Source organism: Thermobia domestica, chromosome 8 (genome assembly GCF_964235325.1).
Source record: "Thermobia domestica chromosome 8, izTheDome1.hap1.1, whole genome shotgun sequence".
NCBI classification, from domain to species: domain Eukaryota; kingdom Metazoa; phylum Arthropoda; class Insecta; order Zygentoma; family Lepismatidae; genus Thermobia; species Thermobia domestica.
Genome location: NC_137461.1, coordinates 262,118,770 through 262,142,471, shown reverse-complemented (window position 1 = coordinate 262,142,471; position 23,702 = coordinate 262,118,770). Strand labels below are relative to the sequence as shown.

At 34.2% G+C, this 23,702-nt stretch overlaps 1 protein-coding gene across 5 annotated transcripts; it reads left to right on the top strand.

Annotated features, from left to right (window-relative positions):
* The first annotated feature begins 1,162 nt into the window (after positions 1-1,162).
* On the top strand, positions 1,163-23,702 carry Tango11 (transport and golgi organization 11). Of its 5 annotated transcripts, none has more exons than XM_081769692.1 (6): positions 1,163-1,273; positions 5,826-5,943; positions 9,096-9,200; positions 17,118-17,212; positions 19,118-19,263; positions 21,806-23,702. In XM_081769692.1, the coding sequence occupies exons 2-6, from the start codon at positions 5,826-5,828 to the stop codon at positions 22,005-22,007; spliced, it is 666 nt and encodes a 221-aa protein (XP_081625818.1). In that variant the 5' UTR covers positions 1,163-1,273; the 3' UTR covers positions 22,008-23,702. The 5 variants fall into 5 exon arrangements, with proteins under 5 accessions (XP_081625818.1, XP_081625822.1, XP_081625819.1 ...); XM_081769693.1 differs by lacking the exon at positions 1,163-1,273 and adding an exon at positions 1,309-1,450; XM_081769691.1 differs by lacking the exon at positions 1,163-1,273 and adding an exon at positions 1,951-2,187.

Below are 23,702 nucleotides of genomic sequence, written 5' to 3'. Positions count from 1 at the left end.
GGCGTTCTCTGCTAACAATGGACTGGGAAAATATTCTTTCTGATGGCATCCCGACAAATGGAGCAGATTTCTGTTGCAAAGTAATAATCATTAAAAATTCTGCTGGTAATTTCGTTCTGAAAGAATTGTCTCAATTTGCACTGATTGTTTACCCCTTACCTATTAGCAATGCAAATTGTCAAAGAGTGTTTTCGAGATTAACTGTAACAAAAGCAAAACTCCGAAACAAAATAGGGCTAGAACTTCTTTCTTCAATTCTCCGTGTTAAAATGATTTTGAAGAGCGGAATATATGCCGTTATAACTTTACATCATAGCAAAACTGCTCAGATTTAATTCGACAATCTATCACAAAGAACCAACCGAAAACGAAGATAAGGAGACTACATACATTTTTGCCGTACAATTTTGAACAGAAAATGAGTAATAAATAATTTTCTACTTATTAATTGATCTTACGATTTATAAAATATGGCTGAGTTAGACAAAAGTGAATATAAATTGAGCCTATTACTCGGAACTCATCAGCACGTGACTTTTATTCGAGTGAGCTGATTGTGGGTTCATTAAATTTATATTTTATACCTATTGATCAAGAATTGTGCAATGCAAGTACGACTGTAATGTAGTGAAAAATAGGTAAAATATTATTTTGGGTGATAATTAGTATTAAATTATACATATCCTATCCCAGCCTAACCTAACCTTAAAGCCAACTTACCCTACCTACTCTAACCAGATTTAACATACAAAATGTAATCTAACCAGTGGCGTATTTAGGGGGGATTCCGGGCTTAAGCCCCCCCGAAATCTTACTTACTATAGTAAAGTATATGAAATATCTTGCACAATTTTCGGATTTTCAGGCAAAGCCCCCCCGAAAGTTAGCAAAGCCCTCCCCGAAACAAAATCGTAAATACGCCACTGAATCTAACCTAGCCTAAATTTAAAAAAAATGTATATAAATTTACGTAAAATAACATATAATTAAAAACAAAACAATAACATATGATTAAAAATAATATATATATAATTAGTAAAACTACATAGCTGCAAAGAATTTTTTTTAATATTTGGGCTACAAGTAGTTCAAATCAGCTACTTTTGAAGCACGACCACGCTACTTTTTAATTTTCATATCTGGCAACACTGAATGTGTGGTAATTTTTTTTGCTTTTGTCTGGCAACTGTAAGTAAAGGTAATCGACTTGTGTTCTCGGGTTGCTGCACATATCTATATTTATAACTGATAAATGGCACATTAAAGTTGTAAGGTCAGTTTTAAAAGACAAGCATGCAGTATATTAGCAAGTTACTTTAGTTTGAAGTTTTAGTATGGACATATAAGCATTTTGTACTGTCTTGACCTTATAGGGGACTTTGACCGTTATTGTGGTGTAGTTTCATTGGTTATGTATTAACAACTGGGATTATCCTTGAATTCTATACAAGTAATATTTTAAATTTCTTGCAGAAATTTGAAATGGGAAAATTAAGGTTTCATTATATGGAATTTTAACATTGGTATTTGTACTGTACAATTATTCTTAAAATAGTAATTAACGTGGAATTTGAAATTTGATCGTTCTTATTAAGCTAATTCTACAGTAGTAATTGAAATTACAAGGTAGCAGGAATTAAAATATTGTGAACACACGCAGAATTGTTTCGTTAAATAAATGTAGCTACCAGCTCAAATATTTCAAGATATCTGCAAACTGTCTCATAGCGAAATATGACTACTTTTGATTGTCAGCAATTCATGGTCAGTCGCGTGACCTTGTATTTGTAATGATCGCCATTGATATTTCTGTTTGTAGTTTTAGATAAAAGGAGCATATGTTGAAAGCTTATGATGAGTCAAGTTCAAAGACAGTTGTGTAGGAGATTACATGAATAACAAGGACTAGAATTGCGGATAATATACCGTGCAAAATCGAACATGACGTCCGTGAGCCTAAGTGCACAGCTTGTTTCTGACAAATTATGATTATATTCACACTAGATGTGTTAACTGCTGTATCGCTGGACCAGTTTTAGAAAATTTAACAGATGAATTGGAGAATTTATTTTGGTTTGTGAGGGAGAATGAGGCGTTAAGTGCTGTATCGGCAGACAATTTTTGGAAATTTATTGGGTCGATTGGAGAATATATTTAAGTTTGTGAGGAAGAATGAGTGAAAGTCAGGTAAGGGGAATGGCAAAAGTTAAGAAAGTGGTTGTTTCTGATGTAAGCGGCACTATGTGTGGAGGCGGATGGACTATTTCGTGGAGAGGTAAACTTTTTTACTATATTGATCCGTAGGCTATAAAATGTACAGTAAGATTTGGGCAAGTCTTTAATTTGCCCATTTCATGTCGAGTATACATGAGACCGCCCTTGTCTTCCGTGCACGAGGATACTTCTTACTATTGCACTACATAGAAAATTGATGGTATTTCATGTAGAAGTGGTAACAGAACACAGAAGAAACGCAGATCAGGCTGTATTCACACTTTATATTCGAGTGTGAATACTACATGATCTGAGTTTCCTCTGTGTTCTATACCACTTCTACATGAAATGCCACAAATTTTCTACGTAGTGCAATAGTAAGAAGTATCCATGTGCACAAGACATGCGATATGCGTTAAATCTCCCCCCCCCACATAATCATAGATAAAGTACAAGGGCACTACACATGCAGATATAGAGTACAAGGGCATAATGTGTTAAAGTAAAAAGACAATAAAGAACAGAAAGCATTAAAAAATCAACTTTAACTCTACAAAAGAACGTTCCATTGAAAAGCGAGGAGGAAAAACTGCACCTCGAATTTCCAATGAAACGTGTTTTCCAACAGCGAAACATGTTCCTTTCCCTAAAAAAGAGCCGCATCCCTACCAATCCATAAGACAACTTATCGATGCGGAGCAGCACGTGCTCCTGCATCACACCAACAGCACAGCACTTTTATATTTTATACTTATTTCGACGATCCCACGTTTATACAAGAAGCAGTTCACGTAAAACGAAGTAACCATTACAATCCTCCTTGCATCTTGTTAATGACTTCTTTTTCATACCATGCTGCCACCTACCGCTGCTTATGTCAGTGTGTGCAAACCCATCACTAGAAATGGCATCTGTGCTTAGAGTTCCAAGATGTAATACGATCAGCGAGGAATTTTCCTCAATTTATACACGTAATTCTAAGCATTATAATTCGCATTGAAATGACCAGAAACTAAAAGTAAACATAACAAAAGCAAACTTCGCGTTACGTTCTTTTCACGAAAATCTGTACGGAATGACTCCCAAACTTCCTTTCTGTCTGCAAACACCGCTAAGCAATCATGCTTGACTTGGTACTACTAGATACACCTCAGACATTTGCACATCAGCAGTCGTGAAGGTAAACACGACTGAGGAAGAACAACAAAGTGTAAGACAACTACGTTATTTTTTATTTTCGTATCAGTCGGTAAGTAAATGAAAGTGGGTTTGTTACCCCCTTTTAAGTTCGTAGATACTCAATGAATAATCCCTAAAAGTATGAGCGTCCAGCTCCTCCTGGAACTGATGCGGTCTTACGTATACTATATCCGTAAGGGGTACTATATGTGGAGGCGGAAGGGACTATTTGGCGGAGAGGTACACTTATTGTGATTTATGGGAAAGGAAGTGTGGAAAAGGTACATAAATGACAAGATCGTGACCTATCTTGTTTGAGTTTTATCGAGTTATTCAAAATTGAGTCTCAGTTGTTGAAATTGTGTGAAAGGCGTGGTGTACTAAACAGGGGAATAGCTTCTCGTAAATGTGGAAACGAACTTCAAAAAAGAAGAGGAACATCTAACCAAGCCTAATTTAGAACATTTTGGTACTTTTTTTGGATGGCATTTAGTATGTCGCTCAAAGCTGCGTAGCACGTAGGCCATGCATTTTGTGACATATAAAGTGTTTTTCCACTATCCTCGTTTGTGTATACCCACCGCCGCTAGCGCGCCTGCGGATGCACCCCGTTGCTTCGCTTGGTCCCACGTGCTGCCCTCCTGCTCTGGCTCTGAGATAGCATTCGTACCTTTTAGTGGCCACCTAGCACGAGTTCTTCGTGTTTCTTGAACTAGTTTTTATGCCACACTGTATTTCGAACAATGATCACTACCAAGTGAGACAGGGTCACAACCTAGTATTTAGGGGAACGTCTTTTTTTTTTCCTCCTTCTTTCTTTTAATCTTCCTTCGATTTTCGTGTGGTCTGGCGATACAGCAAGTAATGCCCTTAAGATCACCAGCTTTGGCAAATAAAATTACTTTCACCCTCTTAGACTTGGAATAAACAGGAACGGTTATAAGGAAATTTTCTCCAAAGTTTTTATTTCGAAAAACTACTAAGAGATCACATTTAATCATGTTATCAAAACATGTAAAAGTCATAATGCTGTTGATTTGTTGATATATTTAAAAATGTGTACTTTTCGGATCCGTATATTGTATCTGAATATCATTCATTCTAGCTTTGGAACTTCTTGTATACAGTAAAATGTAAATTCTGATCAAAGCATACACTATCTAATAAATAGTAGCGTTACAGTGTCGACAAAATATCTTTCAGACATTATGAAATACAATTTCTAAGACTACAGCTGATATTGGCGATGTTATGCAACAACCAGTCAACCCACAACGAATTAGTTTTGGGGAAATTGCAATTATAGGTTTCTCGACCCCATAAGATACTATTAACGTATGTGGGTTGACTTTTCTCTTCATAGATGGCAGACCGATCGCAAACGCGTTACCATGATTTTTTTAGTATGTTCCTTACATATGTTCGAACCCTCCAGCAGGGTTAACTTTAAAAAAAAAAAAAATTGTGGGTTGACTGGTTGTTGGATAACACCCCCCATATAGGCTATCTCAGAAAATGAGAAGGGGCCGCGGTGGCTCAGTGGTAGAGCATTCACCTCTGGTGCTTGGGGTCCCGGGTTCGATCCAGCCCCCGCCAAGTAAACTTTGTGGTGGACAAACACCGTGTGCGTGGGTTTTTTTGGGGTTCTCCGTTTCCTCCCATTTTCTTCATTCCATTTCATTCATTACTCATCATCATCGTCTCCTTTAGCCTAACCGGCATAATCGTGGGACGTAAAACTCAAAGATTTCATTTCAGAAAATGAGAGGTCATATCTAGAAGCCAATAAGATACATCCTTTCGTTTTTAACAATTTTTACTTGATTACGTATTCTCAACTTTTTAATGATCCTGCTTTCACTTTTCAGAACCTTGATCTTTTAATTGGTTATGTGCTATTCAATACACTTGTGTTACCCCTTCTTTCTTCTTTGCTTTATCCAATATATTTCCCCATTCATTATGTATATTTAGTCCACTGTTCATAAGTTCTTTGCTTTCTTCCTTCCTATCCATTCCGCTTCTTTCCATTTTCTTCTCTTTCTCTTCGCAGCCTCTTTACACTTCATAGTCTATTTGATGTCCTGTCTCCTTCACTTGTTTATATATTACGTTACTATCTCTCTTCATTCTAACGTCGTCTCTGTGCTGTTTAATCATGTCTAGATATGACTTCCTCTCATTTTCTGGTGGTATATAAGCTGTAGCCTTAGAAATTACATTTCATAATGTGTCGGACGAAGGCGAAGATACTTTGTCGAAACTATAACGCTATTATTTATTACATAATATATGTTTTGGTCAGAATTTTCCTTTTATTGTATTTTGTATCTTTTAACATGGTGGCTTTGCAAATAAAAATCGCATAGAAGGATAAAATGTAACATGTTTCATGTAATAATGTTTGTTTTATTGTCTTTTGTATTTTTCAGATGTCGAATGTTGCCAGTCCTACACGCTTCGTTGGTGAACTGGATCATTTCTATGATCCAAACTTCACTGCAGAAATAAGTCGGAAAATGAGAGTACCAAAAAGAATTCGTGTATCAGGTATTGTTATTTTTTATGTATATAATAATTTTTATCATTCGTCAACGTTCGTTTAAAATTGATATTTTGTTACATTTTTCTGGGTGCCGAGAAGTATTAATTCATAGGAAATTGTATTAGTAAAGAAGCGAACACGGGTTTCATAATTTTAAAGGATTATGGAACATAAACGCAGTCTTGATTTCATTCTGTGTTAAACAGTTAGATAACGGGTGTAAGTCCAATTTTTTTTATATTTTTTGTTGAATAACACGGATTCTTTTCATGTGTATCTAATCAATTATACACAGGTGAGCAAAAAAAATTCTCTTGTCAGCTGCTTTGTGTATTTCACTAATTATTATGTTTTGGGATGTGCTGCGTCTGAAGATAAGGCCTGCTATACACTATAGGATGGATCCTAGGAAATCTTACGATTTGTCCTAGAGTCAAAATCTGAACGTGTATGGCATCAGATCGCATGTCATTTCCTATGTTCTGAACGATCCTATGAGATCTCTTGTTTAGAGCACGCTCTATTTCGGAAAGAAAATTCGTAAGATTTCGATTTAAGCGACATCAGGTGAGAGAAAGTGAAAATAAATTTTTCTCCCCGCCAGCCACAGTTTTGTCCAACGTCTGTTTTTTTCTTTTTGCTGTTGTAGTATTAACACTATTTCCACACTACCAATTGCTTGTTCAATTGTAGGTACCATTTGTTACCGCAGTGCACTGTGGATTAACATTTCCCAACGTCATTCGATCACACAAGAAAAATCTTTACGTGTATGGCACAAAAGGGTAGGATTTCCTACGAAATATGTCGTTAACATTTTCCCTCATCATGTACAGTGTGCAAAGGAAGGGAGTATAATACACTGATTCATTTAATATAAAAAAAAAAAAAGAAAAAAAAAACTCATTAAGACACAAAACACAACTAGGCCTACGTGTGCCATTCATGACAGTTTTGATTAATAAATGTTCAGTAGTCAATCTGTTGACATGTGAAACCTTTTCTTTTATTATACTTCTGTTTCTGTTTCGATTTCCGGTTTCTCCAGTTTCCCACTTCAGTATCTGACAGTTTAAATTCCTCTTCTTAAGCGATGAAATTTTTGTAAGTATTTTATTCGTATTGAGCATGCAAGAATCTATGAGAATCAGAGGAAAACTCTCATGCAGTTTTTTTTTTTTTTTTTTTTTTTTTTTTTTGGTTGCAGAGCTGTATTATTTCAAAGCAGTCCAAAGTTTTACATCAGTCCGAAGGAAAAAAAAAAATACTGATCACTTTCGAATGAGTAGAGAAATTTCTAAATACATTTTAATTATTATTTTGATGATCAATCATAGAAGGGATCATTCAAAGCGATTCCGGATGATAGTTTTTTTTTCCTCCTAGTTTTTACTTTATAATTGTGCCTTTGATTATTGAAATGATAATTTAAAAGTAATTTTGGAAAATTATTTTTAGGTATGATTTCTAAATTGTGATTGAAATATATACACATCAATAGGTTATTTATGGCATAGTACGGACTTATCAGATAGGTGGCGTTAAAATTTTATAAAAAAAAAATCGAGAAAATATGCACATCCTGTTTCAAATAGAAGTGCCTTCAATTGTGTATTAGAAAGATTAGTCTCTTTTCGCCGTACTTCTCTTCCAAACCTGTTTGTTTTCTCATATTTCGGAGGGGCCGCGGTGGCTCAGTGGTGGAGCGCTCACCTCTGGTGCATGAGGTTCTTGGTTCGATCCCAGCTCCCGCCAAGTGAGCTTTGTGGTGGACAAACCGTTTGTGTAGGTTTTTTCGGGGTTCTTCCGTTTCCACTCACTTCCTTCATTCCACTATTTCATGCACTTCTCATCATCACAGTCTCCCTTAGCCTAGCTAGCATAACCGTAAAACAGATTTTATTTTTCATATTTCGGAATTTTGAAAAAGAAAAGTTAATTTTTGTTTTGTTGATTATAGGGAGAAATAATCATGTGGAAATGGAAGAGAATTTTAGGCTTGGGATTTTTAACTTATTTCTTTTGTGTTAATATTGTGGTTACATCGCTTTGTAAAGATTAAGCTCTTTTGTATATAAATATAATATTTATGACTAATAGAGCGAGTGGAATACATATTACCAAATAAAATTTACTGATCTTTTTTTGTATTAAGGAAATAATGTTCAATATTTCGGATAGCTTATCGAGTATCCATTATCAACTGTTTGTGGTAAATATAAACTCAGTATTACAAAATTCGTGATTGCACCGAAATTGTTGTATAAAAGTTTCGAAGTGTTTTGACATGTATTAAAATTACAAAATATTTATACAGGATATGGGAATATTGTACTTCGTTTGGATTCCACAGTGGATGTATGTGGTAAACTGAACATACGCCGAGAAACGGGTAAAAATATCTTAAAGAAAGCAATAAGTAAAATTCCTATTGATATCAGGTGCACTTTATCATTTAAAAGAAAGAAAAAAAAAAAAGGAACACAGTATAGCCCCTCAAAATACAATACCTTACCCTTTTTTAAAGATTTCCGCTGAAGCTGAAGCTTTAAGCATGTGAAAGCATGTTGCTACATATGCTTTAAGTCTCTACGGATACTCGACGAAGTATCCAAAATATATTATTTCCCCTTAGAAATGTTTAGAAACAAAGTTAGTACATTTTATTTGTTAATATTTATGAATTACGCGTAGTTTAAGTAGTATTGTTAAAGTTACTTTTCTCTATAAGTTAAAGATATTTAAAAAAAAATGTAAGCGAACTCATAACTTTAAAATTTACCTTGATCATATCGAGAAGAATACTTTCCAATGTAGTTGTGAGCGTTATAAAACTTGACTTCAGTAATAAACGATGCGAAGTGAAGAAATGTGTCTGTGAATTTATATTATGGACACTGTACTAATCAACTATAACGATAATTACGTAAGCGGTTTCCAGTTGTAATTCTGAAAGATTATGAATTATTTTTCCACAGTTTAAAAATTTCAGACTATAACATATTAAATGTTTTCTTTTTCATATACATTATTACATATTAAATTTTCGATTCAAGAATTATATGTTTGTTTCCGAGTTCATAGTAACATTTTTTGTGAAGCTAAATGACAGTGAAATTTCGAACTCATTAACTGAGCAGACTCTTGTGGGTTGTAGGTGAAAATGATGATGATGATACGATTGAACCAATGAATACCTGGAGTACAATGAATGGTCCAGAAAAGTTTGAAATGACTGTACCAGATAGAATTATTCTTATTGGTAAGTTTATAATGTACTTGTAAGTTCATATAATTTATCTGGATTGCATATTATTCTACATTTTACATTCCTACATTTAATTATGGAACACTTCTTATACGTAACAATACTAACAAATGTGTTTACATAAACTAAAACATATTGAGAGAAGTAAAGATAAGCGCTTAGCTTTCGAGACTTGTACGGTTGATCAACGGAGTGAAGATAAGACTACTGTACTCAGAGCAAAATATGAAATGAATTATCATTTATAGAAAGATATGTTATTCAGTTACGACTCAAAAGTATTTCGCTGAAGCATTTTCTATAACTATCCTTTCGTTAGAGAGGGTCATTATAGCGGACAGTTCACCAGAATCTTCACGACAAGGCATCAGGGTAACTTGTCTTCCTGTATAAGCCAGTTCATTTCTTATTTTGCTCCGAATATATAAAGCTAATCTGGAATAGTGTCACAGTCAGCCACATCCATGCCCGAATTTTTGTCTTCAATGTTTTTTTTCTTATGCTTACTTTTTCGTCAGTCTCTTGACAAGCCCTCAAGTCTAGAAAGCTACTACAAGTATTTATATATTGAATTTGGCGTGAAGAATATATTATGAAAAATGAAAGAAGTTATAAATCCCGTTCTACTCCAATTATAATTACTAATTTACACTATAGATATCTCCTAACTGTAAATAAAAATTATCGTACTTTAGCACATTCACAAGATATATAATCTGGGTGCAATTTCGAGACATTTCTGACCTCTTTCTCGGTGTATCTGAAGAAAAAGTCCTGCTATATTCTTGTTTTGTCTTGTTTTTGTCTATTCTATAGATTAAAAGGGATGGCATGCTTTTAGAATTTTGTAGTAATATTTTCTTATCGTCCGATTTTAAGTGTAAGGAAATCACTTTGCATAGAAAAAGAGTAAGACTGGGTCTGGATTCGAACCCGGATCTCCAGCTTACCGTGCTGATGAGTTAAGCGCTATGGTACCCCTATGTATTCTTGAAGTTGGTATTCAGAGAGGTAGATCCTGTTAGTACAGTTCATGTGGTATAATGGGCACCAACTTCAAGAGTAATAGAATATATGAGTGTTTAGGAAGCGGACTACGTAACGTAGTGATCAACGCATTGGAAAAGTAAGCTGGAAATCTGGGTTCGAGTTACGGTCCAGTCGTGTATTTCTTTCCATCGTTGTATATCATTGAATTCGTACCTATAGAAGGATTGATGTGATATAAGGACTTATTTCGTCCTTTATCGCACATAAATCTTTGCCATTATCTTTAAAATCCTTAGTTGAATTATAACAATTTTTACAGCGTAGTACTAAAACTTCGTTGTCTTCTCCTGTCGTACCTTCGTGATTATGATTTTCAGCCGATTGAATGTTTATTATTATTATTATTATTATTATTATTATTATTATTATTATTATTATTATTATTATTATTATTATTATTATTATTAAGTATTCTGCCTTTTAGCAGGTCCTGAGACTAAATGAGTTCTCAATTTTAGATTTGGGCCTGCAAATGTTTCTTCCACATTTCTCTATCTTCAGCTTCCTCTTTTAGCTCCCAGTATTTTCGTCTATTTTTCAAATCATCGATCAGTTATGTTTTTCTTCTTGCTATTCCTCGATTTCCTTTCAGCTTTCCTTCTCTAGCAGTATGAAGAAGACCATTTCTTCGCAAGATACGTTCAATACAATTCGCTTCCTACGAAGGCTGCGGTCTAGAGGCGTCCTTTTCTCTCCTATCCGTTTTAAAACAGGATACACTTGGTGTTTTTATTCAGTGTTATTTTGTTTCTTAAGTATTATATCCAATGGCTGTACTCTGTTCCAGGATAGGATCCAGTAAGTATTGAAATGATGACAGACAGTATTCCTGGCAGGTCTTTTGTGTGTTAGATGATTTCAAGTGACCTAGTATTTTGTTGTAGTTTAAATTTTAAAAATAGGGCATTATTCACAATGCGCTTATTACTGTGCTACAACGGAAGAGTATAAAGAATAAAAAATAAAGATTCAATAAGAAGTGACTACAATCTGATTCTTCCAGGCATATTTCCAGTGGGGTTTTGCCCTCCCTTCTCGAGTTATCCAAATGTCCCTTATCCTCAGAGGTAAAATAAACGAATTACAATTGCATGTCACTCTTGTGTAAGGCACGTCCTTAAACTAATAGTGTCTAGTGCAGCCCATTTTGATATTGCCTCCTTGGACAGAATGTTCTGGAAGATACCCTGGCCACATCTGCAAGGTAGTTGTCATCGTGCCGGAAATCTTTCCGTTGAGAACTCAACTCTTGTTCTTTCCTTTTTTTATTATTATTAATTTTTATTTCAGCACCTTGAACAACTTTCAACATAAGTACAGGACTTCGTATAGTATCCTGTACTTATGTTGAAAGTATAGTATATACATTGTTTATATCCTGATACTATTATAAAGAAAAAAAAAAGAAAGAAAGAAAACGAGAGATCTAACATCATACATAATGAAAAGAAGTCAAAATAATATTTTTTGTCTTCGGTATCGTTCAACTATATACATACTGCTGCTCTTTGCATATCATTTAATAACCATGTATACCTAGTTTGTTTTCAGATCACTAATTGGATGCATACTTAAAATATTTCATAATGCATGTATTTTATTTTTAACAGTACTAAGCCTTAGAAGCAATTTATAAGTTTTTAAGATGGACAAGGGCATACCTACACAGGATGTTGTCAGAATCACCTCCCACTCTATTCCTGTATTCTTTCAATTGCAAGTCTCGTAGAGTTCTTGGTTTAGGACAAGCCAGCCTGATTTCGTAGGGGGGGGGGAGCAATGACAAAGACATCAAAGAACATCATAAGATTGTATATTTATTTATTTATTATTTGTAGAATCTGCTATAGCTTGTTTTATACATAATATCCTATATTGACAATGTTACATTACACGAGTTCAAGATTAAGAACATTGATCATTAACATACAAAGGTATATATATATACACACACACACGATGATATACAATTGAGGTGCTTGGGGCTATATAGTGCTATGCCGCATTTTTAAAAAATTTTAGGATTCTTTGATATCTTATGGTCCGTTGCTGTTGACAAGTATTGCAAAAATTAAGATTAGAAGGCAGTAAATATCATAAGCTATTTAATACTTAAAATTGAAGCATTTATTTTTTTTTTTAACATTATTATTATATTACAGCAACTTTAGATTATATCATTACAAAATAGAAGTGTGTATTTTATTCAACGTTTTCCTCAATTTTCTACCTTCCAAAATAAGCGAGACACTACGGTTTATTAATATTCATAACTAACGTTTTGGACTATGATACTGTTGCACTTGGTATCCTTTTTGGATGTTTTTCATGGTTGCAATAATAGGGTACGGTTTGAAATTCTTGAAATGGGTAACGGCAATGGAAGATGTTTGGTGCATCTAACAAAAAACATATAAATTTACACAGAAATGAGTAGAATTCGCAAACTTGAATTGAATTTGGTAAATATAATCAACAAGAATTTCACTGGTTTTCATTCAGTTTGAAAATTCTCCTCAGTGTTATTTTTTGGAGGGTGCAAGAAATACTTTAAGGGCAGTGCCCCCTCAAGCCCCTCCCTGGCTACGGGCCTGGTTTAGGACAAGAACCTGGTGATTGTTTTTCTCTTTTTCTGCCTTGATATTATGCACATGATGGACTGGAGCCTACATGGTCTGGACCGTAAATTTGAAAATATACAATAGCATTGTTAGGATTTTATATATATATATATATAATCTATTTTGTATTTCAGATATAGTTTATCATCGGAGGGAAGGGGGGACAAGCTCGAAGTATTCAACGAATGCAATGAATGGAGAGGAAACCAAATAAATTTAAGGTTATATACCTAAGTTTACGAAACGAATAATATATAACACTGGGTTGTGTAAGACTATTATATAAGATACGAATAATAAGTAAGACTGAGAAGAGGTAGTTCTTTTAGTTGTAATCATTAGGAGTGAATATTAAGAAAATTGAACCCAGAATAATGACTAATTTAAAATAAGTTGCTATTCCTTTAGCCTTTAAAAGTAATATATATATATATATATATATATATATATATATATATATATATATATATATAAGTAAAAAGTAACCATTATTTCATTCTTTTAATGAGGCTTCTCAGACTTGATGGTAAATTGACTTATGATTGTCGATTGGGTTAAGAAAAGGACTGAGGTTTCGCTTTGCGCACTCTTCTGTACTAGTTTCTGTGTTAGCCTCTGACTGTGATAGTTTTTTTTAACGGTTTCATTGCCAAAGTTAAGGATATCTCCTTCACTTTTGATAAAAGCGTAAGATTTTAGAGATTGTAAAGATTTTAAAAGTGTTAAAATGTGAGTTATATTTCAAGATTATCGTTGTCACAACTTGCAACAATTTTCTATTCACTACTGTTTTGAAAAAATGGCCGCCATTTTGAAATTTTACGTTCGATCGCCGCCAAAATATATACAACTAATTGAGACTATCTTGTGCATCTACTCTGAAAATTTCAACTTTAAAGACAGAAAATTGTGCTTTGTAGTGTGAATACCCGCTATTTTGAAAAAAAAAAAAAAAAAAAAAAAAGTGCGATTTTGAAATTTTACGTTGGTATGCCGCCAAGATCTGTACACGAAATTTAGTGTGTCTCGTGCTTGTACCCTGAAAACTTAAACTTAAAAGACTGAAAGTGGTACAGGCAAACGAAGGAACAAATGTAGATCGAATCATCCTAGAAACCTCAGTGACGTTCGCCAAATATGAACACCAAGGGTGGCCCGAAAGTAGGTATACACCCTGCATTGGTCAAGTATAACATTCTAGTTTATGGGTTTATTTATTTCGGCTCTTCCTAGCTTAAAATGTAGGTAAAAACACATTAAGAATAAATAATAAAGAAACATGGATAACAACAAGAAATGGTATAGAATGCAATGAGCTGATCAGTACTTAACTGTATACTTACTTTTGGGCAACCCTGTATATTAATTTAAAACAAATATATAACTCATGTTTTATAAAATAAATGTTTCAAAATGTCTTAAATGAAATTAAATATTTTCCAGCGTAAAATAAATATTTTTATTTAAGTATTCAGTTCCAGTGCTTTTTGCGTTCAATTGCGGGAATTTCTCGAGCACTTCTTTCGCCGCGTTTTTTTTTCTTCGAAAATGCAAGCTTTTTTCACGACGTACATAGAAACTTCCACTAGTACTTAAGTTCTAAATCAGCACTTTAAATAGTAAGTGTTACGTGGTTTTCGGAACTGAGCATTACGATTCTTAAATTTGACAATAATTTTTACGCTATTGCTGCTGTTGATTCTACAGAATGCTGTTGATTCTACAGAAGAGTAGCAACAAATAAGTGGAATAAACTGTTGTTGTTGGAATACCAAATTTTACTGAAGAATAATTGTGTTACCATCAAAGGTGATAAAAAATAATAATAATTTTACTAATGCACTACATATTTGCTGGTAGTACCGGCATCCATAGCCTTAAACCCATCAAACGTATGAGGGATAACGTCCCTCGGTGTCTCGAGTCGGCGAGCACAGTATTCACAGAAAGTATTTTCTAAAATATAAAATTGTATATTTTATTTCAAATAGGCTATAAGCATAATTCATACATTATGTCCAATAATTATTTCAAGCTAAGGTTATTAAATCCATTCAATGCATTCAAAACTAGATGGTTTTGTGTTGAATGTTGTTGTAACCTTAACGTGAAGGTATCTAATTCATCCAAGGAAAGTCCAAAATCTGATAAAAATCACTTTCAATGTGATCATCTTAATTGTATCAATAAAATACTAACAAAAAGCTCAAAAACCACGGCTCACTTGAGCAAACCCTGCACGAGATCCATATCTGGCACCAAAGACGCGTTCGCTAACAATATAGCCACGAAGGAGCTCGTGTAAAGAGTGTAATAACGTTCAGAGCAACATTTTTTTTTTTTTTTTTTTTTTTAAGTACGTTACACATACTATTTTGTTTAATGGAGTGTTATATTTATTTAGCAATGGAAAATTGTTACATTATTAGAAACACTCGTTAAAAGAAAAATGTTTTACAGAAATGTTAATGTAATACAGAAGCTTGTCTGAAAGGACAGTAAGTGGTGGCGCTCGAGTTCCCGAGCAACGCCACAAGGCGATATGACAACGATGTAGGCGTACGAATTGTTCGCTGTTGCTGTCAGTATTATTACATTTCTGCTCTTAGTAACAACATGTAGTACTGTTGACATACAGACGTATCCTTTCTTGCCATTTGTTAAGCGTAGTCTTCCTAAATTCAAGTACGCTTTTTAAGAGACAACACCGCAGTTTGAACCTTAGCGTTCATTGTAGATTGGCGACTATGTAATTAATTCTTTCTTTAACGTTGGGAAGAGTCAGAAACCGCCGTTGATGGCCAGCCACCGTGCATCATTAGCGCGACTGACGTGCCAACGACGTGTTAGCTTCTCACATAAACATTCATCTTTATAGGTGTCCTTTATTCCCTACAGTTGCCGAGGCTGATAAACCATTGAACACAATATCGAATTGTATTAAGTTTTTACGAGGGGCGTTCAAGTCAGTCTGCGACTTTTTTAAATACATGTTTAAAATCGAATCCTAGGCTGGTGGATTTGCAGAAGCTGGCAACTCGTGTTACTTGTAGGTGGCACTAATTTCTGTGCCAGTCCAGAAACAGTTGTTCAAGATGGTAGACAGCATTTTGAAAGTATACACGGAACAGCGTGAGGTGATGGAGTTTTTAGTAAAAGAGAGCTGAAATTTATAAAAGACAATTACAATATGGTGCTGAGACAATCAGCCGCAGCAAGACATTTAAATAGTGCAAGCGCTTCAAAAATGACCATATATGTCTGTTACTGACGATTTCGGTCGTGCTGAATCCCAAACTAGAGGAGTTATTCCTGGGAACATTTAACGTGTTAAAAGATTGTCGCATAACCTATCGTGAAATTTCAAAGCGTATATAATCTTATGTTAGGAACAATAAACACAATAATTCACGATCATTTCCTATTCCGAAAAGTAAGTTCGCGCTGGATTCCAAAACTGTTTTCTGCTTTTGATCAGCACAGAAGAGTTGAAACCTGCATTGAATTGACCGCTATGACATAGAAGACCAGTATTTTTTGGAAACATTACCACAGTGTTAATGAGGTGAAGACTGTCCTAGAATAATTCAAATGTTCTAATAAATATTTCTATATCAAACCCTTTCCAGGCATTAATTATGGGATAAATGTATAAGTGTAGCAGGAGATAATGCGGATAAATAAATGCAGTGCATTCCTTGATCTCTTCTTTTCCGAAGTCTTGGATTGACTTGAATGTCCCTTGTATATCCATACTTACAACTCGAGGAACCTGGTGTGAAAAATTAACATACTTTTTTTTTTCACGACTACTTATGAAAAAAAACGTTCGAGGCATATTATGCTTATACAGAGAGTTGAAGTACATTCCTATATCCTTGTCGAGTCACCTTGTGATGTGCGGGAATAAGAGCACTACTGATAGTTGTGCTGGGATAATCTGTATTCAAAAATAAGGTAAATATTTTTTATTCCACATTAAGTTGTAAACTTGGTTAATATTTTTTTCTTTCTTTAATGATTCAAAAATGAACTCTCATCCAGAGGAAAGCATTCTCTGCAAACCTCAGGTCTACACTACTAACTATGAAGATTAGATCGGATCCCATGAAGCTTCTCCTCTTGTCTTCCTGTCTTATACTTCTCTTTTCTTCATTTACTTTTAAATTTTAAAGTTACTGTAATGTAATTGTTATGTATAATGGTGGATCTGTATAAATTATTAACTTCGTTATTGTAGGTCAAGACCAACATATAGGAACGAAAGCCCCACCAAGAGAACTACAGTTAGAGAATGCTGTGATGCCACCAGAACCAGAAATCATCAGGGTACAGGTAAGCTTTTTTAAAAATATGTTACTATCTCGTACAGAGAAAGTCATGTCATGTATTCATTTTGAGAACTTATATAGACAGAAAATCCTCAGGACACACTGTATGTCTGTGTGTGGAAGGGATGGAGTTGCAAAAATATTTTACCTGATAACAACAGCAATTCAGATTGTGAATAATCTCATTTTTACTATGTTACTGTTACTATAATTAAGAATTATATAACACACGGCTATTTTGTTCATGGCTATGCATCAGAATTTTGCCTTCATTTCACAAGTCTATATGGTTGTCTTCTTTACAATACCTCTTATATAATCTTACATACACCATATATTTGAACACTTTTTTTTTTTTTTTTTTTTGAAAGATTTAACCCAGATAAAATATGATTTAGTAGTAGTTGTTAATATCTGCATAATCCTAAGCTTTCTTGTGTGCAGCTACAAGGACCTGTTTAAGTTCTGAGTCATTGGGTATGGATACTCCGACATCTTTTCAAATTTTTATGTTTTCTGGTAACAGATACACATTTCTTAGTTATGAACTTGAACTTCATGGTTACGTTTACTGCGGATGGCAAAAGGAACAAGCGTAATAATCAAACTCGAAAATCGAACTTGGAATCCGTCCAACATCCGTGTATCGACAGCTTTGCTAATGTCAGCCTAAAAACGTACAAAGCTATCTGCACACAAATGTTGTTACAATGCAAATTGTGATGTGATTCAAACAAAACGAAGTTTGGTTCCAGCATGACCACAACCAACCGCAATAAACCAGAAGAGTTATATTGAAAGCCATAACTTTAGGAATTTGATTTCATTGTAAAGAAGCTGTGAAACCTAGTATAGGCGGACTATGCACATAATGAGCAACGGTGTTACGTTACGAGGTTACGCACCGAGGTTACAAGGTTTCGTTTTACGTTCCAAAGAGTCCTTAACGGATTTTAGTGGATTAAGAGTCCATTGTAACGTAAAATGAAAGAAAATGCAGAAACAGAACTAAATGCACTTTTAAAGTTCATTGCACACAATAAAATAAGTGTTTCAAAAATTGGTTTATAATAAAGATCACTATAAAATCACACTTAAGTTATAAATTTAGACTAATCCCGAACCAATCCTAGATAAAGGCCCTCCTTTCCTTCACATTATTTCATAGATAGGTTCCTGGGTACATCGCATGATTGGTTAGTTTCTCACTACAACTACTATTTCATTAAGAAACTGTCATAATGAGAAATAAAACAAATAATAATAATGCCATTAAATTATATTGACAGTTTCTAGTTAGCTCACTTTGTGACGTCATAGCAGCTAAAAGCTACCGATTCCGGGAGAGAATCATACGGAAATTTATAGCCCACAACTTGAACTACACGGGGAAGTATATGAAATGTACTGTCTCGGAATGAAACCGATCGCTCCTATTGTAGGCACTTGGCTCAACGACTAAAGTATATTACGACGTGGTGGGCCTAAGTTCAATTCCTGACGATTGACTAATTTAATATACAGGACCACGGTGACTCAATGGTAGAGCGTTCACCTATGGTGCATGGGGTCCTTCGTTTGAGCCCAGCTCGTACCAAGTGAACTTTATGGTGGACAAACACCGTATGCGTGGTTTTTTTTAGTTCTCCCATTTCCTCCCACTTCATTCCATCGTTTTATTCATTCTCGTCATCACCGTGTCCTTTAGCCTAGACGACATAACTGTGGGACGTAAAACTTAAAAGATTTCATTTCATTTTTTATTTAATAGACAACATTAATTTTGTCTATTTGAAGCTTTCGACATAGTCTTATTAAACTCACATCAGAACAACTGAACTGATTTAATGTTGGAAACCGATATTTCTTTCATTACTATGTTCGTAGTAATGTGCTGCTTCCGTTACAGACTCCGCCACGAGTTATAACATTGCATGAACATATGTTTCCCAGTGCCGACGATGGACCTCCTCCTATGGGTTATGAAGACACAGTTGCTAACAAAGCACCCAGCCACTCCAATATGATAGAGCCTGACTACAGGGGTACAATAAGGTAAGTTTAAAATAATAATAGTAATAAAAGTTTACTCTATTTTTTGTGTAAATTAAGACGTTAAAAAGTACTCATTATTAATATAATTCTCTTGAACATATTAGGAATAAACAAACCAGGTCTTTTATCCTCTGTAATAAGATAATAGATTGTATTAGTTTATTTTATCACATTAACCTCATTAATTTTAATGTTAAGAGTAAAGTTGGACGGACGACCAGATTAGTTGGTTTGTTATATTTGTCAAGAAACTGAAGTAAAAAAAGTCATATTGACGTACGAAGTTTTCTATTAAGAAAGAAATGCCGAAGATTGCAGAATTTCGTTAGTTTGTTACATCAATGTTATTTTACTGTGTGATACTTCTTTTCTTTCCTGGTGGTACTTTAAATATATATTTTAACGAAGGCTTGAAGTTAAATAAATAAAATAAAAATCAAAGAATATTTTGCAATTTTAGTCGTGCATTATATCTAGTTTTCGGGAGTTATGGTTGCATTTGACATAAAGTTCGAGAACCTTTCCTCGTTGTTATTTATGATAATTAGCAGTTTGAGTACACGTCAGTAGTGAGTTGTTATTTATGCAGTTGTTCAAAAGTGATGTGATTAAATGACACTTCCTATATTTAATAATCAGAAGATAAATTGGTAAACAAAAATCCGAAAGCGAATTAGATAAAAGAACTGACTGAAAAGTTCTGAGTCTGACTACGATACTTTATCTGTCGAGTTTAGGAACACACACAGTTCAGCACTTTTGCAATATTCCTATAGTCTCGGAATAGAAACTTTAGTTTCTGCGTGTTCAAAAAGATCCTTTTCAGACCACGATGTCCGGCTTTAATGAAAATCTCATGCTAGCAAAATGCGTCTTTGGATTTGGGAACAGGTAAATAGTCCGATGGGACAAGTTCTGGATAGTATGATAGGACAAAAATTTAAAGCCATACTTGTGCTCTTTGGCGATTGCAAGAGTCAGGGCATAAATATCAGACTATTTACTCGATTGTCAGGCCTCGGTTTGTTTTTGTTTGTTCAAAAATACTTCTTGGCTTGGAAGCGGAATCATTAATACAGCGAATAAAGTAGAACTGTATTGAAAAAAAAAAAAAAAAAAAAAATCGAAAAATATCATCAGAAGCCACCACAAGTAAGATTATTTTGCCATCGTGCAACCTCGTGTTGCCGAGTCAGTGGATTTTCTTTTAATTATAATGGATTTTAGTTTTATCAGGATAGGAATGCAAATTTTATATTGCCTACGTTGAGATTTATTCTAACAGTAAGAATTCACAGGAAGAAAAATAAATTTCTTTACATAAAATGCGAGCTGCGGAGTCTGTGTTAGAGCGTTCACCTCTGATGCATGGGGTCCTTGCTTCGATCCCAGCTAGCACCAAGTGGGCTTTGTGGTGGACAAACACTGTATGCGTGGATTCTCCCGTTTCCTCCCACTTTCTACATTCCACCGTTTTATTCACTCATCATCATCATCGTATCTTTTAGCATACATGGCATAATCGTGGGACGTAAAACTGAAAGATTTCATTGGATTTTTAAATAAAAAGCATAATCCAATTTACCAGAATTCATTAGCATTTAGCAAGAAGATGTAGTCCTTATGCTTTATTAATAAACTTCTTTTCTTTCTTCTTTTAATTTTAGTTTTTGTTTTCCAGGAGGTTCGATCACTATCAGTGTCGGCTCATATTCGAATAAACACGTCCGCGGCTGTGGTCTCATGAAAGAAAAAATGATAGTTCAATAGTACTTTTCAACGAACTTAAAAAGTTCCTTATTGAATTCTCTATGCCTGTGTGGGTGTGTGTGTCTTATTTGCAAATTTTTCAATTTTGATCTCTCCATTCGATAGAGCATCAAAAAACTACCTGAGAAAGTGATGGAATTTTTCGCGTCACTCTTACCGTTCCCGAGATATTGGCCAAAAAAGTTCCGATTTTAGGAGATCTAAGGAGCGAATCGTAAGTCATAGAGATCATATTGGTGTTGAGCAATATCTAAGAGGATGGTGAACATTTTGGTACCAAATAGTAACCGGTGGCCACTCCAACTGGCTACTGATATGGCCTGTGGCCAGTAGCCACCGGTTACTATTGGTAGCAAAATTATTTACTGTCCTCTTAGGTATTGATCAACACTAATATCATCTCTCTATGACTTACCGTTCCCGAGGTATTGGCCAAAAAATGTTCGGATTTCGGGAGATTTATGGAGCCATATCTCGGGAACCGTAAGTCAAAGAGAAATGATATTCGAATTTTTCAATTTTGAGCATGTCTCTTCATAAAACAGCATATGATAGAACGTTTAAACAAAAGTCTTAAACAAATCATGTGGAAAAAAATTAATACTCAAGGAAATTATAAGTGGATAGATATATTACAAGAATTGTTTAATGTGTATAATAATAAGGCACGTAGAACAATTGGTATAAAACCTACAGAAGTTAATAAAAAAAAATTAATTTAAGTTCATTCTGACAATGCTCTTGGTGCATTCTCAACTGTTTTTCCTTACAGAGATTCGACGCCTCCTATCACGGAAGGATTGACCCCAGGTGAAGAAGTAGTCCACTTGCGTCGTCAAATAGCAAAGCTTAATCGTAGAGTGATGGCAATAGAGCTGGACAACCTTCAGCGACAGCAACGTGAAAAAATGTTGTATGCTATTGGACTTGGATATTTTATACTGAAAGTGTTATTGTGGTTGAATAGATCGTAATATGGCGTCTGTACAGTATAATAAATGTCTATGTATAAAATATAATATAAAAATAGATCCTGTTTGTTAGTTAACTTTGGTCTTCTAGTTTCATCTTTCTTCACTTCCAAGGATACTTAGTGTGATGATGTATTTCCTTTCTTCGCTTTACGGATAATGAAGTCTGAAAACTGGAAAGTACTGAATGTTTGTTGCTGAAAATAATTTTGCAGAATAGCTCATGAATTAAGTGTGTGAAAAGAAAGGATCATGGGTGTGAATGATGGTATCACCTTACTTTTTTACAAAAGTTGTTAACAATAGTCAAGCAGTAACTGAAGGTTGATACATGACCCATAGTGAAAAATGTAATTAGGCAATTGCTAATCAGTTAACATCTTCATGTTAGTTTGTTGTGTAGCAGCGTAAATTATTCATTTTTTACGGGCAAAGGCGGTGATTTTTATTATTATAATTAGGCGGTGTAGCGATAAGTGTTTCATCTAGTCCTATCCTACCTTGTTCATCTGTCTTAGAATATAAATACTAAGAAGGTAAATAAGGGGAGATATTCCCTGTGGAGAATATCTGTACAGTTGGGTATGCATTCTTAGCAGTGTTGTCAGTTGTTTGAAAGCTCAATTTCTCAATAAATTAAGCGAAATTTCTCGATAATTCATGAAAATAATACTGTGATTGAACCTTTCAGTATAACTGAGGTTATGTATCTTAGAAAACGAGAATCAATACGGAAAAACGTATCAATATAAAACATACAACTTAACCTGGATCCAGCCAATATTATGTTTGATTTAAACTTCTGGTTTCTTGACCACCAGGATCCTTTAGAACACAATAGATTATTATTTTTAACCTCGTAGTATGTTGTCGAACTTTATTATTGAAAAGTATGGGAAGTGAGAGTCTTGCTTAGTTTGTATGAATGACAGAGAAGATGATTGTCAATCCCAAATCTCGCTCTGAGGTTTTGGCTTAAAACAAGAGTTTCAAAATCTAATTTTGTGGGATAAAATCGCTTGATCTTGACAGTTTACAGGTTTTTGATGTAAACTACGAATGATGTTGGAAAATAATTTTGATTAAAGCGTTCTGAAAAGGTGGAAAGTACAAACTGTCCTGCATCATTGAAGTTAAATGAAAGAGCGACTTGATAAGTATAAACCAAATCTAGTGTGCTCTCTCAGGCTGTTTCTGAATTATATTATTAATAATATGTAATGTATTATTAATTGAATTACGTACTATAATTAACTGCAAATTTCCTACAATATCTGTTGAAAATATGAAATCTATTTTGTGATAAAACATACACTTTATGTGTGATACATATATGCAGGCTTGTGATATATGTTTTCATGTGAGTTTTGTACTTTCTGCTAGCGCAATTTTGTTTTGTCTAGAAACGTACTCTTTTTGTATAACAACGAAGTGAGATTTGATTTTTTAAAATATAAAATATTATATATAAACAAGTGATGAAGTAAAAAGAAAATAAATTATTTTTAAGTTTCTCTGTAGACATTTCGAGTTGACTGGTATAATTGTGTTTATTATTATTTTTAAATTCTTGGTATCACTTCCATTTTTATTATTATTTACTGCAAGATAATATTCACCTAGATTATAACATTGCATTCAAAAAATATTTAGTACATAATGTATTGTTGTTGTGATAAAAATACATTATCATCAGAT